Raw genomic sequence first — 15,857 nt, 5'->3', positions numbered from 1 at the left:
GCATTTCGTGGCAATGCCACGCTGAATTGTAAGACTCTGCCCAGATGTGCATTACAATTGCCAGTAAATATAAAAGTTGCGCTTTTTTCCGCGAACATTCACTCGAAAAGACTGAAAAGGGACGGCAACTGAGGGAAAGAGACAGACTATCAAATGTATTTCTCTACAGAACTAAAGCCCGCACAGCTTACAGGGCAAAAATGAATTATGAACTACGAGAATTTAAAGCAAGGCTTCTCTGGTTGGAAGTGCCCGACTAGCGGATACCCAGCTTGACCTAAGCGAGCTGCTATTGCAATTACTCTCAACTTATACCCGATTCAATATATAAATCTGTGAATATTGCTGTCAAAGAAAGAGGCCTGGCTGATCCCATTTATGTTCTGGATCAGGACGATGCACTGGCCCGATTCAGTTGTGTTTCGTAAGCCACAAAAGCTAGAGACTTGAAAACTTTGGCTATTATTTTGTAAACAATATCCAATTTCCTAATTACCGATACAAATCGATTGCCTTTTAAAGCATATCTTGACGTCCATAAAAACATTTCCGGCGCTGAATACACAGATTGTGAATCTTTTCAATTCCTTATACATACCTTCCCCATTCAAGAAAAGATTGCTGTTTCGTGGTATCACTTCGTCGCTCACTCCCAACTAAACCAGGCTCAGTTGTGTCGCTTGCAAAGTGCTAGAGCCGTTAAAAAATAGGCCAACTAAATTTGGTAATGAGCTTCCCCAAACATCGATACGTTTCTGTTATGCTCATTGGCCATCGCCAAAGTCGTTCTGACGTCACTTAACAGTTTGAAAAGCACTTGCTTGTGGCAACACACTTGGAGACAGAGACAAGCAAATAGTCGAGACGACCCTTGTCGGCTGCCATAATGTGGCCATCATCTGTAAACAGAGTGTATAGAGCTTACCTAATAGAGATAACTGCCAAACACTTCGGCTGGGAAGCCCTTTCGATGGGATGTGGTTCGAGTAGCTCACTCTTGGCTATAATTGAGCTTTGACTTTTTAAAGATTCTTTGTGCCGTAAGCCTTAAGCCGTGTGTATGGTGTTTGTATTTGGCTATCGGGGTTCGACTGACATCTGAAGTTTTCCTGAATAAATAACTGCTGCAGCGCAACTGTCCAGCGCTTAGCTGAGCATATTTTACTCATTTTATATTGGTCATTCGATAAGCATCTGTCGAAGCAGCTTGCCTGTGCCTGTGCCCGTGCCCGTCCCGTGCCCTTGCCAGTTTCCGTCGTCATCGCCATCGTCATCATTATCCTCGTGCCTAACCACAGTTCATATGTGTGTGTGTCTCTGTGTGTGTGTGTGTGTGTGTTGGCACATCAACTGCCAGATACAGTTAGCTGTCTTGACCGAATACGGCGACCAACTACTACGACTACTACTAGCCCCGGCCAGTTCTTGTTTGTTTATTATTTATTTACAATATTTTCTTATTCAAAATGAAGCCGCAAGCCGCTCGGAATTATTGATGGCAAACATACGAGTCGTGGCCCGGGTCGGGTCAACTGAACCCTTTGCCCACTAATATTCTCTAGCTGCCAGGCATTTCGCTCCTTTTCCTTTTCCTTTGCCTTTTTCTTTTCCTTTGCCTCCTTCGTTTTCGTTTTTTATTATTTTCTCTTATTTATTTATTTTTTCTTTCCGCCCCATGCTACCGCTTCAAGAGTTTTTCAAGTGCGGTCGCCAAAAAGTTCTTGACTCAATTTACAAAATTTGCTTGCTTTCTGTTTCAGTTTTTGTTTTTGTTTTTATTTTGTATTTTGTATTTTGTATTTTGTATTCTGTATTTTGTACTTCGTATTTTTCTTCTTTGTGCTTGGCAGTTAAAGATTATTAACTTTTAAATTATGTAGACGACAGGAATGGCAATAGGCAACGCGGCCGCCCGCGTGTCAAGTTCATTAGCCAGCATGCACGAGCTGCACGAGGGGGGAGCGGAGAGTGCGGGGGCGTAGCTGGAGAAATTGGAGACTCAAAGACTCAGAGCGGACTCGCAGCGGGCAGTTGGAGTTGGGGTCAGCCTTTAGAAATTATTTGGAGCTTTTTCAATATTTATCGTGGCGCTGATGATTTATGTGCTTTGGGCTTGCCATACACACACACACACACACACACGCCAGAACACACCAGCACACACACATACGTACATACATAATAAATGTATGTTGGCTCTGCGGATGTGCTGTCTGTGAAGCAGCAAACAACAGACTATAATAAATAAACATTTACGAGCTATGTGGCATATTCTAACCAATACACATCTCTCTCTGTCTTTCTCTCTCTCTCCTCTGTTCCATAATGTGGCTTTATAGAAATGAAAAATTCTATACGTGCTGCGATGAGCCATATCTGGATATAACATTTAACATCACAATGAGACGAAAGACGCTCTTCTACACGGTCAACCTGATCATACCCTGTATGGGCATCAGTTTTTTAACAATTTTGGTATTTTACCTGCCATCGGATAGCGGCGAAAAGGTGAGTTTACTTCATTCCAACTACTTCATTTCCTTCAAATTGTCAACATTTACAATGAACCAGCAGCTGCATGCATTCCAACATTTATTTTCCAGTTTCCATTTTGGTTTTTTTCATTTTTCCCTCTTTTTGATTGTCTTTCAGCCAATTGCCATAATTTATTGCACACACAGTTTTCACACAGGCCCCCATTTCAATGTGCTTTTAATTAAAAACAAAAAAAAATAATATAATGTATATCTATATAAACAATGGGGGGCTAGCTGACTGGCAAATACCCTGCGATTGACAGGTGAGGCCAACGTGGCAAGAGTCGAAGCTCCAAGAGAAATATCCTGGATGTGGCAACGCTTAGCGTTAGTCAGCGATATTTATCGATCTTATGTGCTACGAACGCATACGCAACGTCATGCTTAATTGGTGCAGGGTATGCGGGCCTCACGCTTAAATGAGAATAAAAATGAAAATGCATTTCCACATTTTTCTTTCTTTCTTTCGCTTTTTTATACTATTTGCCGCCATTTAACTTTGAATAAATAAAATTACACGTTGTATTCAATTTAATGCGAGCAGATATGCACACACACGCACACCCACACCCACACGCACACACATATTGACAGAAAAACAGCGAGGCAAATGAATTGCTTGCGTTAAAAAACGCTCGTGCGATTTGCGGCCTCACTCTGTGCATTTCTCAGCGCTCAAAGCGGTCAAAAAAACATTAAAAAAAAGTAGAAAAAAAAAATTAGAAATTTTTTTTTTTTGAAAAGTAGAAAAAGAAGCGCCATAATGCATAAATATAAATATTTACATACTGTGGGGACTTATGAATAAATTACGGCCAATTTCCAAAATAAATAAAACGCAAAAATAATTTGTATGTGAGCGCGGTTTTATGAACCTCTAACGTCGCTGTCGACGTCGCTGTCGCTGTCGCCGTCGCCGTCGCCGTCAACAGAGCCCATCATGCATAATTTGTGTAATAAATATTGACAGTGCATTTGATGGGCAACGGCAGTGGCAGTGGCAACGGCAACAGCAACGGCAATTGGCTGGTGATATTGGCCGTAAAAAACGATTCGCCAGAGAATTCACAAATTGAAATTACACGAGTTAAATAATTACTTCACCTGGCATTTAATGAAAATCGTAAATGCGAATAACTGCCTTACCTGGCGAGCTCGTTGCTTGGACCAAAAGCAATTTATGTAGCACTCGTTGACTCGTTGATTCCTGGAGTCGGTAACTCGTTGACTCATTGACTCTTCTACTAATTGACTCGCTCCTTGAATCATTGATTCTTTAAATCGGAGACTCGTTGAATCATTGATTCGCAATTGATTGACTCGTTGATTCCTTGAATCGTTTGATTCGCTGGCTCTTCGATTCACTGATTCGTTGATTCCTTGAATCGTGGAGTCGTTGATTTGTCGTAGACTCATTGAATCATTGATCATTGATCATTGATTGACTCATTGATTGATTGACTTTTTGAATCGTTGAGTCCTTCAATCATTGATTCATTGACTCTATGAATAATTGATTCGTTGATTCCTTAAATCACTAATTCGTTGACTAATTGACTCGAAGATTCCTTGAATCGGGGAGTCGTTGATTTGTGGACTCGTGAACTCATTGAATCATTGACTCGCTATTGATTGACTCGTCGACTGACCGGCTTATTGAATCGTTGATTCGTTCAATCGTTAACTCGTTGATTCGTTTACTCTTTGACGTGAAACTAGCCAAGCACATGGCTTTTAATTGAAACAACAACGAGCTAATTAGTGAGGACAGTCAAAGCTATAAATAGAAGAGCTCAAAAATTGAAGACCTTTGAGAAATAAATGAAGGGGTTGACTCGAGTATCATCCTTTTTTTAAAGAAACTAAAAAATCTGAATGAACTACTCCACATAGCTAGAAACCTTTGAAAAATTTACCGTAGGAGACGAAGAAGAGAAGGAGAGGCTCTAGGGTAAAATTTCGTTAGTGGAGGCGAAGATTAGACCAATTTCGAAGGACATAAAAGTCCTATTGACAAAAAATAATAACTTTAATAGAACATTTCGAATAACAAAATTGAGTATGGACGATTTTTATACAGATTTTAAAAATCTTCTGTGAAATAAATGAAATGGTATAGAAGAAATGCCATCGTTGAAGAAAAACGAACAAGATAACAGTAATAACAGGGATAACAGAGATAACAGGGATAACAGGGATAACTGGTATAACAGAGACAACAGGGATGACAGGGATAACAGTGTTAACATTGATAAAGTGATAACAGGGATAACAGGGACAACAGGATTATCAGGGATAATAGGGATAACAGGGATAACAGGAATAACCAGGATGACAGTGATAACAGGGATGACAGGGATAACAGGGATAACATTAATAACAGGGATATCAGTGATAACATGAATAACAGGGATAACAGTGATAACAGGGTTAACAGTGATAACAGGGATAACAGGGACAACAGGGAAAACCGGGATAACAGTGATAACAGGGATAACAGGGATAACAGGGATAACCGGGATAACAGTGATAACAGGGTTAACAGTGGTAACAGGGATAACAGACAGCAGGGAAAACCGGGATAACAGTGATAACAGGGATAACAGGGATAACAGTGATAACAGGGATAACAGGGATAACGGGGTTAACAGGGATAACAGGGATAACGGGGTTAACAGGGTTAACAGGGGTAACAGGGATAAGAGGGATAACAGGGTTAACAATGATAACAGCTTGTCGAATAACATTTCTTAATTTAAGACAGACTTTAAGTATAACAGAGGGAAATGCCTTGACCATGATTTTGATAGAAATGAAATGAAGGACAAGATAAGCGTTAAGTAGTTGAAAAGAGAAGAGGGAAGGGATGAAGAGGAAAAATGGAACAGAATGCGCCTATGGCAACGACATTTCAGTTTCGGCTCACTCGAATAAACAATTCATTGTGTTGTTTTTATTTTACGAGCCGGAGTCCTCGGGCCGTGCTCAGTTGTTGTATGTATTATTCGTTTTATGGTCACACATACTGGACCAGCTGGTCAAGTGGACTGATGGACATAAGCACACACACACGCACACATGCACACACACACACACACATGCACACAGAGTGGGCCAGCACAAATATTTACGCCTAAAAGCGGTCAACATATTGAGCAGAGAGCGGCCAGCAGATTCCAGGGCCTGCACTGAAGTTGGGAATAACTATAGGAACTTTTTGCACGTAGCTGGGCCGCATGGCCAATCGAAGTTGAAATCGGATTCAGAATTGGAATTGGAATTGCAATTGGCAATTTACATGCATATGCGGCGGAACGCACTCCATTCATTCAATTGCCGGACGGAGTTCGTGTCCAATACTAAGTAGCCAGCCACTCGCTGGCCAGGCCAGGACAACAGACCAGACCACCAGAGCAGTTACCCTTTCCTTTTTTGGTATTTTATTGTTGGAGCAATTACATTTGATGTGGGTCAATCGCCCCGACAGCCGCTGAACTACGGCTAAATGTGACAGGCGCGAAAATGTAGTGCACATAAATTACACACACACACACATACACGTGCACGCATTTGCATAAATAATGCGCTCTGCTGTGATCCTTAAACTCTGTGATTTCAGCTTGAGGACTTTGTAAATGTCGCCGCTTGTCAAAAGCGAGTCGCAGCCTTAATTAGTCAGCGCACTAATCGCTTTACAGCACTTTGCGAAACTAAGGCTAATTATCATAAAATCATTAGGCATCAAATTTATGCCACACATACAAGCACACCCTCACACACACACACAGCCACGCACACAATGAAAGGCATTCGAGTTTTTGTGCACAAAGCAGCTGAGGCAGAGCCCAAATTGTTCGTCTCAGTTTCGACATTTAATTACTTTTTCAACACACTTCATTACAAGCAGCTTACACACACACGCATACACAGGCAAATGTGTATGAATATATGTGAAGCATAACGGCTGGGTCTGCGGGCGTGGCAGCTAGCTAAGGCACCTGGGCCACCTGTCCTGACCTACAGTCGAGCCAGCTGTGCTTAGCAGTTAATACAACTTGGCAGCCGCTGACTGCAGCTCCCTCACTCATTCACTCTTTCTCGCTCTTTTTCACGTATACACACACATACACACACTCACTCATTCACACACATATATCAAATCATATTGAGTTTGCTTTATTGAGCAAGCTGCGAAGTATGCTTTGGTTTTTATGTGCTTGGCTCCGCAATATATGCTGCGTATATTGAAAGACGTCTGCTACAGTGGGCAAAACGCGCACTTTATTTAGCTAAAAAATACTTAGATGTTAGCTGATTGATTTAAAGTTGTTTAACTAACAACATATGCTAGCAGTTGCTTAAAATTAATGCTACACAACAGATGTTGACTTAACAGACGTAAGACACAGCTTAACATTGCTGTTACATATTAAATATTAGCTTAACAGCTGTTAACAGCTGCTCAGACAGCTTTACATTGCTATTACATAACAGAAATCCACTTAACAGATGTTACCAACAAGCTTGCTGTTACACCACATTGTGCTTTGAATCTTGTATATATAAGAGCGATGTCGACTTTTTACCCATTCAACATGGGATCTCAGGTACTTAACAGACAGAATCATGCGTGGCTGATTCCACACAGTATATATAGGTATATATCTATATATATATATTCTCAGATGCAAGTGCCAAGTAGACGAAGCCCTGTCTGGAGTAAGTTGTATTAGGTGCATCGATAACTTTTTTCGATTTGCATAGAATCGATTATAATCGCATTTTAGTTAAGGTAAATCTCAGTAATGAATAGGTATTTATATTTACATATATAAAGTATGCAATTATAATCTGTAAGAGAAAGAAGAAGTAGTTTTAAGGAGATAGAACAGGGGATTCACAGGTATCTGCTGGCCGGTTGCTCCCGCTTGGAGCCAAGTGAAATCAATGCGACCCACAGTAGGTGACAGTGGGGCTTAGTCACTCGGCTTGATATGTGTTTATTTATATTGCTTGTTGTTGGATCTTCTTCGACATCTTCTGTTTGTTTATGTACATTTTACACATAGACACTCGTCTACGCCCACGCCCACGCCCACAGCCACAGCCACACCCACACCCTATGAGAAATCAATGGCAATTTGTTTTGACTTTTTATATTAATAACTCAAGTATAAAATAGCTAAAAATACAAAAATACTCGCAAATGATTCGAAATTTTTTTTTTTTTTTTTTTTTTTTTTTTTTTTTTTTTTTTTTTTTTTTTCGTTTTTATTTCTTTATTTTGTTGCAGCTTATTGTCTTAGACTCTATAGCGCATTTAGCTCTAAACCTTAACTAATGGGAGGGCAGATATGCCAATTATTCTGCACTTGTAGCTACTATCTTAATTAGTTCTAATATTGTCTAGAGGATGCAATCTCTTCAGTCTTCGCCTATTGTTGTTTATAGCCAGGTTGCTTGCGAGATGGTTAGGATGCGCTGCAAGTCTGTCCGCGTATCTTGAACTGTGTCGCCCAATGAGTTCAGCAACTGTGGGAATTGCTAAATCCCTATGTAAGACTGAGTTTCTTACAAACCAGCTGGCTCCAGTCCATCTGCGTAGTGCTTTATTCTGCAGGGTCTGAATTTTGTTCCTTGTAGTCTTCGCCGAGGAGCCCCATAGAGAGATACCATATACGAAGGTTGGGACAACTATTGCCTTGTAGATGGCGGCCTTGCTGCTGTAAGACAACTTGCTTGAAGCTCTCAGCATCCAGTCGAGGGTTTTTAGCTTGCTTTTGCATTTTGAGGTTACTTGACTTATGTGCGCTTTAAAAGTCAGCCTTCTGTCAAGAGTGATACCAAGGTACTTTACTTTTGAGGCTTTGGGAATAGTGGGCCCCAATGCAACGCTTGGGCAATCTCCTCTTCTAGTGGCGAAGGTAGTATGTACAGACTTTTGTGCATTAATGGTGATACACCACCGTTTTGCCCAGCGTCCGAAAGAGTCCAGATATTTTTGTAGTGAGTCTGAAGCTTCTTGCGCAGATACGTGACGTGATAAGATGGCGGTGTCATCTGCATAGGTCGCTATGAGTACTGCATCTGTACTTCCTATATTTGGCTCGGGAGTTGGCATATCTCCTGTGAATAAAGTATAAAGTGTTGGGCCTAGAACACTACCCTGTGGTACTCCAGCCATAATTGGTCTAGTCAAGGATACTGTTTGCCCCCTTGACACTTGGAAGGTTCTTCCAATAAGGTATGAGGATAGCAACGCGAAAAATGGGGCTGGAAGGGTGGTCCTCACTTTCTGCAGCAGTCCCAGGTGCCAAACTCGATCAAACGCCTGTTTGATGTCTAAAAAGACGGCAGAGCAGTACATCTTTTCTTCAAAGGCTCCAAGGATATGGTGCACAACTCTGTGAACCTGTTCCGGTGTTCCATGCTGTCTCCTGAAGCCAAACTGATGGTTTGGAATGGCCTCCTGGCGTCCCAGATGTGTCAGTACTCGTTCCAGAAATATTCTTTCGAATATTTTGGAGAGTACTGGCAACAGGCTAATTGGTCTGTACGACTCAATTTCTCCCACGGGTTTGCCAGGCTTAGGAATCATCACAATCACGGCGCGCTTCCAGCAGGCTGGAAAGTGCCGGATGCGGAGCATGGCGTTGTACACCATAGTTATGTAGTCTATGGTGGAGTCAGGCAGTGCTCTAAGGACTCTGCCGTTTATTAGATCATATCCAGGGGATTTTTTTGCCTTCACTCTTCTGATGTGTTCAAGAACCTCTTCTTTTGTACATCCAGTTATCTGGTCTTCAGCTGGGAGGGGCGAGAGAACGATGTCTTCTGTTGCTTCGATTTCTGAGGCCTCTGCGGTAATCACCGGCGTGAATTGGTCTTGAAGGTGGTTTGCAAAAGCCTCAGCTTGAGCTTCGTCTCCAATGTGCCAGGAACCAGAAATGCTCCGAATGGGATGACGTCGTATTGGCTGCCGTTTGAGCTTTCTTGTAAATTTCCATAATTGAAACTCTGCGTCAGTGGGCGATTCAGCTCGTACCAGCGCATCGCTGATACACCTCTTTTGAAGCAGGGCGAGAGCAGCTTTAAGATGCCTCGTGGCTTCGTTGTACATGGATTTGGCATCAGGCGTGCGTAATCTTAACCAGCGTCTCCTGGCCCATCTTTTGTGTATTAGTAGGTGTTGGGCCTCCAAGGTGAGGGGGATGTTGTACGGAGACTGTTGTCTTGTTTGGCAAGATGGTGGGGCGGCTTGGTGCGCAGCTTTGACTATTTCTTCCTGCAGTTTGTTTGCTGCGTAGTCCACGTCTTCAGGAGTGTTAAGTTCCATTTCTATGTGCAAAGAGTAATGGAGCTCGCGCCTAAAGACTCCTAAATCTGATCCTGCTGGCAGTAGTTGTTTCCTAATGGGCAAGGGCTGTGGCTGCGCGTGGATTGTGACTATTAGTGGCAGGTGGTCAGAGGATAGGTCCAAGGATTCTTCAATGGTCAATTGCCGGTCACAGATGCCTTTGTAGACAGCGAAGTCGATTGCCGAGGGCCTGTGTCCATTAATTGGGTAACGGGTGGGGGCTCCAGTCGCCAATATGCTGAATTGTAAGTTTTGAATCGCCTCAAATATGACTTCTCCGCGACGATTCGCACTATTGCTTCCCCAAAATGGGTGCCATCCATTCCAGTCGCCGCCGATGAGGGTCTTATTCAACCTTTGGCCTAGAACCTGTTCCATGTGATGATCACACAGACCAGTGTTTGGCGGAAGATAAATTGACGCAACTTCGATCGCTCCAATAGACGTAGGCAGGGTGATGGCTGAGACCTGCATTGTTGCGTTGCAAATTGGCAGTAAAGGTGTATGCGGTATTGTTGCTCGTATGAGGATTGAGGATCCACCAAAGCAGTTTGCTCCTTCACCATGAGCCTGATAGTGTTCGTATCCGAAAATTTGTGTAGTGGGGCACTCATGAGTTTCTGTTATTAACATTATATCTATGTTTTCTTGTGAGAGAAACGCAGCCAGTTCCTGAGTCTTGTTTCTCAGGCCATTGGCGTTCCAGATACCCACACGTAAAGCCATTATTTGTAGGCAAGCTTGGTTATGATGGCCATTAAACTGTTTAGCATGGTTGCTTGTTGGGATTGTACTTCTCGCATCGCTTTGAGCTCGGCATTAATTGCGTCAAACTGACGTTGTTGTTGCTGAAGCATTTCAGTGAACAAAGTGTCACTTGTGGTATTCTTATTTGACGGTCCACCTCTAGCGGCCTGTGCGTAAGAAACACCACTAATAGGCGTTGCAAAGCTCGTGGCTTGGGTAATGCTCCGGGGCCTTGTAATTTCGGAAGCAGTACTCGGACCCGTAGACGGTGTTTGTGTGGGACTCCTTTTTTGTGCTGGGGATTGCAATTTGCGCAACCGCTTGTATACTTGGCAGCCCTTATAGTTGGCTGGGTGCTGTAACTCACAGTGCACACAAGTTGGTGCCTGGTCCTTTTCGCGGGTGCAGTCTTTGGATGCGTGTTTCCCGGCGCAACGCACACATCTGGGAGCTTTGTGGCAGTAGCGTTGTGTGTGTCCAAATTCTTGACAGCGATGGCATTGTGTCAGGTCGTTGTATCTTCTTGGCAGTTCCACTGTGCAGCGTTGCCTGCAGACAACTCGAATGTCCAAAATTTCTTTGTTGTTGGGGGCCTGAGCCACGTCAACAAAAAATATATTTAGCGGTGTTTTGTCCATACGGCTCAGTGGGTTGTGCACATTTGTAATTGTGTGGCCTTTGGTTTCCAATTCCTTTTTAATTAGTGTTGTATCAGTGCTGGAGTGAAGCCCTTTGAACACGACTCTATATGGTTTGTCCTCCTTAAGCTGGTAGCAGTGGAACTCCAATTCCAGCTTAGTAAAGTGGTCTATAACTCTGCGATAGTCCTCACTGCATTGGGTTAATACACCTATGTTATTCTTCTTTGGCTTAATTACGTATGATTTAGCATCAATTACTTTATCTATTATCTGTTGAAGTAGGGCCACAGACTTGATGTTTGGACACCATATGGGGGGCGGACGAGGTTTCGGAGTAGTTTGCTGGTCGGTCAATACTGGGGCTTCTGGAGCTACAGGTGATTCGCTGTAGTCTTCATCTTCTTCTACGAGCAGTGAAAATCGATTTTCTGATATTAATGCTGCATTGCTGGTGCTTGGTTCGTCGAAGATGAGCCTTTTCTTGATGGTTTTTGGTGAATTTGGCTGTTTACGTTTCGTGTTTTTGTTGTTAGTGATGCCTTGCACGGAGGCGATATCTATTTTTGAGTTTATTGGCATGATGGAGGCTTGCCTATTTGCCATCACAACGTTAAGCTGGGCTTGCATTTCTGCATTTACCTTTACAGCTGTAGCGAGGTTATTGACATTAGATGTCATCGCGGATTGTGCTTTTGAGTGCAGGCGCACTCGCGCCAAGCGACGAAATTTCGTAAATTGCAATTAAAGCAATTGAGTTACGCGGAAGCAAGCGATAAGAAAACGCTGCGTGTGCGGTTTTTGTTGCTGTTGCGTTGAAGAATGCACCGCAAAGTTCTATTTTTAGAACTCTGCAGCAGTAGAGCTTAAGCGAAGGCTGTTCGAATTCACGTCTTTACAGGTCGAGATTCGAAATTAATTTTTCTTTTTACTGCGCAAATAAAGTAAACATGGAGATGGTTACAAAGGGGAAGAAGACAGATTTAATTGCGTGTTTATATGCTGTTTAACTGAGTGCCATATAAATTAGCCGAAAAGCTTCGAGGACATCGTTAAATAAACTCTTCGAATCGAATCATTATTCACAATAAATAGCAGCCAATAGCCATAGCAATAATAGTAATAAAAGCAAAGCATAGACCAGATTCTGAGATCTGGATTTATATGCCTCACTCATAGAGAAATCCTGGATAAACAAAGAACGTGATGCAACTAGTAGCATGGCTGGATATGGGAAAGTTCTTAGAATCTCTTATTCATTCAGAAGACTCTAAATATAACTAACTTCAGTTCCGAAACTGATCAAAGATTTTACGAAATTCCAATCAGAACTGTAGGTCCCTATATTCTAGTACTCAGCAAGTACCTTGAGTTGATCTTGAATGAAACTATAAATTTGGTATTTGAAATATATATTTGGTGTTGAGTATAAGCAGTGCAAGGTAGTGGCTATTTCATTTCGATATTCATATATCGATAAGAATCGATATTACGATTTTGTTCTTTTCCAGCAAAACATAAAGATTATTCAAGATGATGCAGATAGATATAGATATATAGATATAGAAGAGGAAGCGCACTTGTTTGTGTGTGCATGTATAGCTATATATAGGAAAGCCACAATATTGAATAGACTATGAATCGCTATAATAGGTTGCCTAAGTACGCACTCAGCCAAGGCAGTTCAGTGGCTGATGCTACCTTCCAGTTGCAGGGATTAACACAAAGTTTAATTAGCCTCGATCGGCGTCAATGCCCCAGTCGAGTTGAGCAGTTCTATCTGTCCTTTGTCCGTCCCTATGGTAATTGAAAATCGTATTCATTATACGAGTTTAACTGTATTTTCTTGTATGTTATTTCTGCTTCATGACTTGATTCTTGTTAAGTCAAAAATGCAAAAATGCAAAAATGCAGAAATTCATGTTGATATAATAAGCATGCATAAACCTTATCAGCAATTGTGTATTCGTTCTATGGCGACAACGACTCCCATTACCAACCCAGCACAGCATCTAGTTGCTCTTCCGTTCACCTGCAACTCAATTTCCCAAATCCCTTGCCCTGTTCCGTTGCCCATCTAAAAAGCTGCAAATGAACTTGACTAAAAACATCACGGACTTTATAGACTCCCACGCTCGCTCTCTCTCACACATACACACTCTGTACTATTTGTGACTCTTTTCTGTCTCTGTCTGTTGCAGGTCTCATTAAGCATATCCATTCTGCTGTCGCTCACTGTGTTCTTCCTGCTGCTGGCGGAAATCATTCCGCCCACGTCGCTGGTGGTGCCGCTGCTCGGCAAATTTGTGCTCTTCACAATGATACTGGATACGTTTAGGTGAGTGAATATGCGTCTAAGTGTGACTGCGAGCACGACTGAGTGTGGGTGTGAGTGTGAGTGTGAATATGAATGTGAATATGAATGATGTGAATGCGAATGCGAATGTAAATTCCAGGACGCGCACGCACTCGTTCGATTTGCATGCCAACTGATAACGGTACACTGTACCCCCACATGGACGTGTCTGTTCACCTGTCTGCCTTCTGCCGTCTACCGTCTGTCGTCTGTCGCATGTCCTCTGTCGTCTGGGCGTCCCTTGTTTATGAGACAGCTGCCATGGCGGAAACGGATGCAAAAAATAAAATTGCATGCGCTTCAGTTATTTCTCTTATTTGAATACCCATTAAAAATATGCAAAACGGGTCAGCTGTAGCACGCTGGTGCCTTTGCTTCTGTTTGGGCTGCATTTGCATAGTTCCATGTTCCAAGCTTATCCGATATTATTCCAAATCTAAGTTAAACTCAAGTAATTTGCTACGAATTTTGAAAGTATTTCAACAAATAAATAAAATATGTATTTTCATTCGATAACTGAGTGGAATTTGAGCGATAGCATTTTTAATTTCAATCGATTACATTCGATATCAAATTTTATTTAGCATATTTGAGTTTAACTCAGTTCTTGAGCCCTCCTTACGCCTGCATGGCGAGCGGGTTCGGGTATCTGCAAGTCAAGCATGCCCGACTGCAGCTTTCTTATTCGCATTTTTACAGTGTGTTAATCATATTCGGATAGTTCTCGAATATATATATATAATGTGAAGAGCTACAACCTGGACATATCTAGGTTTATTATTGTAGCTAGTGAAAGTCTTAAGTATCAAGAAATTTGAGCTTGCTTGAGACTACGCTTGCTGCCATAGTATGTGCCATGGTGGCAAGGTTGTAGGGTATCTGTTTGTCGTTCACACGCGCACATGTCTTCTGAGCTTGGCTGGCCATGTGCCATGGCCCAGCTGGACTTGACTTAACTTGACTTAAAGCCCGCACCGAACGGACCGCGCGGCTCGCCAAGTCAAACTCCAAAAATGGCGCCGCAAATTTACAGCCGTTTGCCACGCCCCCAGCTGGCGCACAAATGGCCGCCTAATTGTTGTTAAACAAAGTCGAGTCTGTCTTGCTGTTGGCTGGCTCAGGTTGTGCAGAGGACAATGGCGCAACAGGACTCCGACTTGAACCACAAATGATGTAATTAAGCCAATGGCCATAACACCAACAGTCAGCCAGCCTCTGCCGCTGGCACTGCCACTGCCACTGCCACTGCCACTGCCACTGCCACTGCCACAGCAGCTGCCACCGTCCCTGTCTGGACAAAAGCTAATTAGACAGACGTGGGCGTCACAAGTTAATTAGCCGGACTAAGAGGCGCTGAGACGACTGAGATGCCGTCTTAAGCCAGACTCCCCAGCCCCGCCCACTCGCCCACTAACGACTGACTCTGCTTGTATCTGTCTTGCAGCATCTGTGTAACAGTGTTGGTGCTCAACATTCACTTCCGGTCACCGCAGACCCACACGATGGCGCCCTGGGTGCGCACGGTGTTCATCAATCAGCTGCCGCGCTTCTTAGTGATGCGTCGCCCGCTCTATCCGATCAGCGAAATGATGTACGATCTCTCAATCCCTCCCTCTCTGTCTGTGCGTATATTTATATGTCCTTTATCTGCAGCAAGTCGTCGCGTCGCCTCATGGTGCGCACCTGCAATGGACTTGAGCTGAGGGATCAAATACCACCGCTGCCACCGCCTGTGGCTCTGTCCCGGTAAGCAAAGCTTTCTTAATCCCTCTGCTTGGGCCCGTGTCTAAAGCTTATTAACTGCCTTTCCTTCAGCATGCATCACAGCCCGAAGACAACGTCGCGCAGCACCTCGCCGCACCTGCAGCATCGCGTGCAGGCCATGAGCTTGATGGACGAGCTGGGCGCTGTGGGTGGCTGCGGCGGCGCATCGACGATCACTGGGCACCTAAGCTCGCTGTATCCGCCGACCATCTCGACAGTTAACCAGCAGACCTCGACCACATCCTCCCTTATCGATGCCCAGTACCACAATCAGTATCAGCAGACGGGCGGCTCCCTGCTGGATCATCCGCTGACGCCGACCAAGTTCCGTCAGATGACCTCCACCTCTAGCCAGACGGGCCAAAATGGAACGGGTCATCACCATTATAATGTCGGCGGTGGATGCGGTGTTGGTATAGGTGGTGGCGGTGGCGGTGGCGGTGGTGCTGGTGGTTGTG

The 15,857-nt window shown here is 43.4% G+C and overlaps 1 protein-coding gene across 1 annotated transcript in view; it reads left to right on the top strand.

Annotated features, from left to right (window-relative positions):
• The window catches only part of LOC111605339 (acetylcholine receptor subunit alpha-like), a 58,338-nt gene that overhangs the window by 38,556 nt on the left and 3,925 nt on the right, over positions 1-15,857 (top strand). Inside the window, exons 5-9 of the mRNA XM_030224252.1 lie at positions 2,340-2,508; positions 13,481-13,617; positions 15,080-15,226; positions 15,289-15,381; positions 15,451-15,851. Of these exons, the coding sequence (XP_030080112.1) occupies positions 2,340-2,508; positions 13,481-13,617; positions 15,080-15,226; positions 15,289-15,381; positions 15,451-15,851 (947 nt within the window). The remainder of the gene's footprint in view (positions 1-2,339; positions 2,509-13,480; positions 13,618-15,079; positions 15,227-15,288; positions 15,382-15,450; positions 15,852-15,857) is intronic.

The sequence above is a fragment of the Drosophila hydei genome, unplaced genomic scaffold (assembly GCF_003285905.1).
Source record: "Drosophila hydei strain 15085-1641.00,03,60 unplaced genomic scaffold, DhydRS2 tig00000418-arrow-arrow-pilon, whole genome shotgun sequence".
In the NCBI taxonomy this organism is placed as follows: Eukaryota; Metazoa; Arthropoda; class Insecta; order Diptera; family Drosophilidae; genus Drosophila; species Drosophila hydei.
Note: the sequence above shows the minus strand (reverse complement) of the source record. Positions and strands in the feature narration are given on the sequence as shown.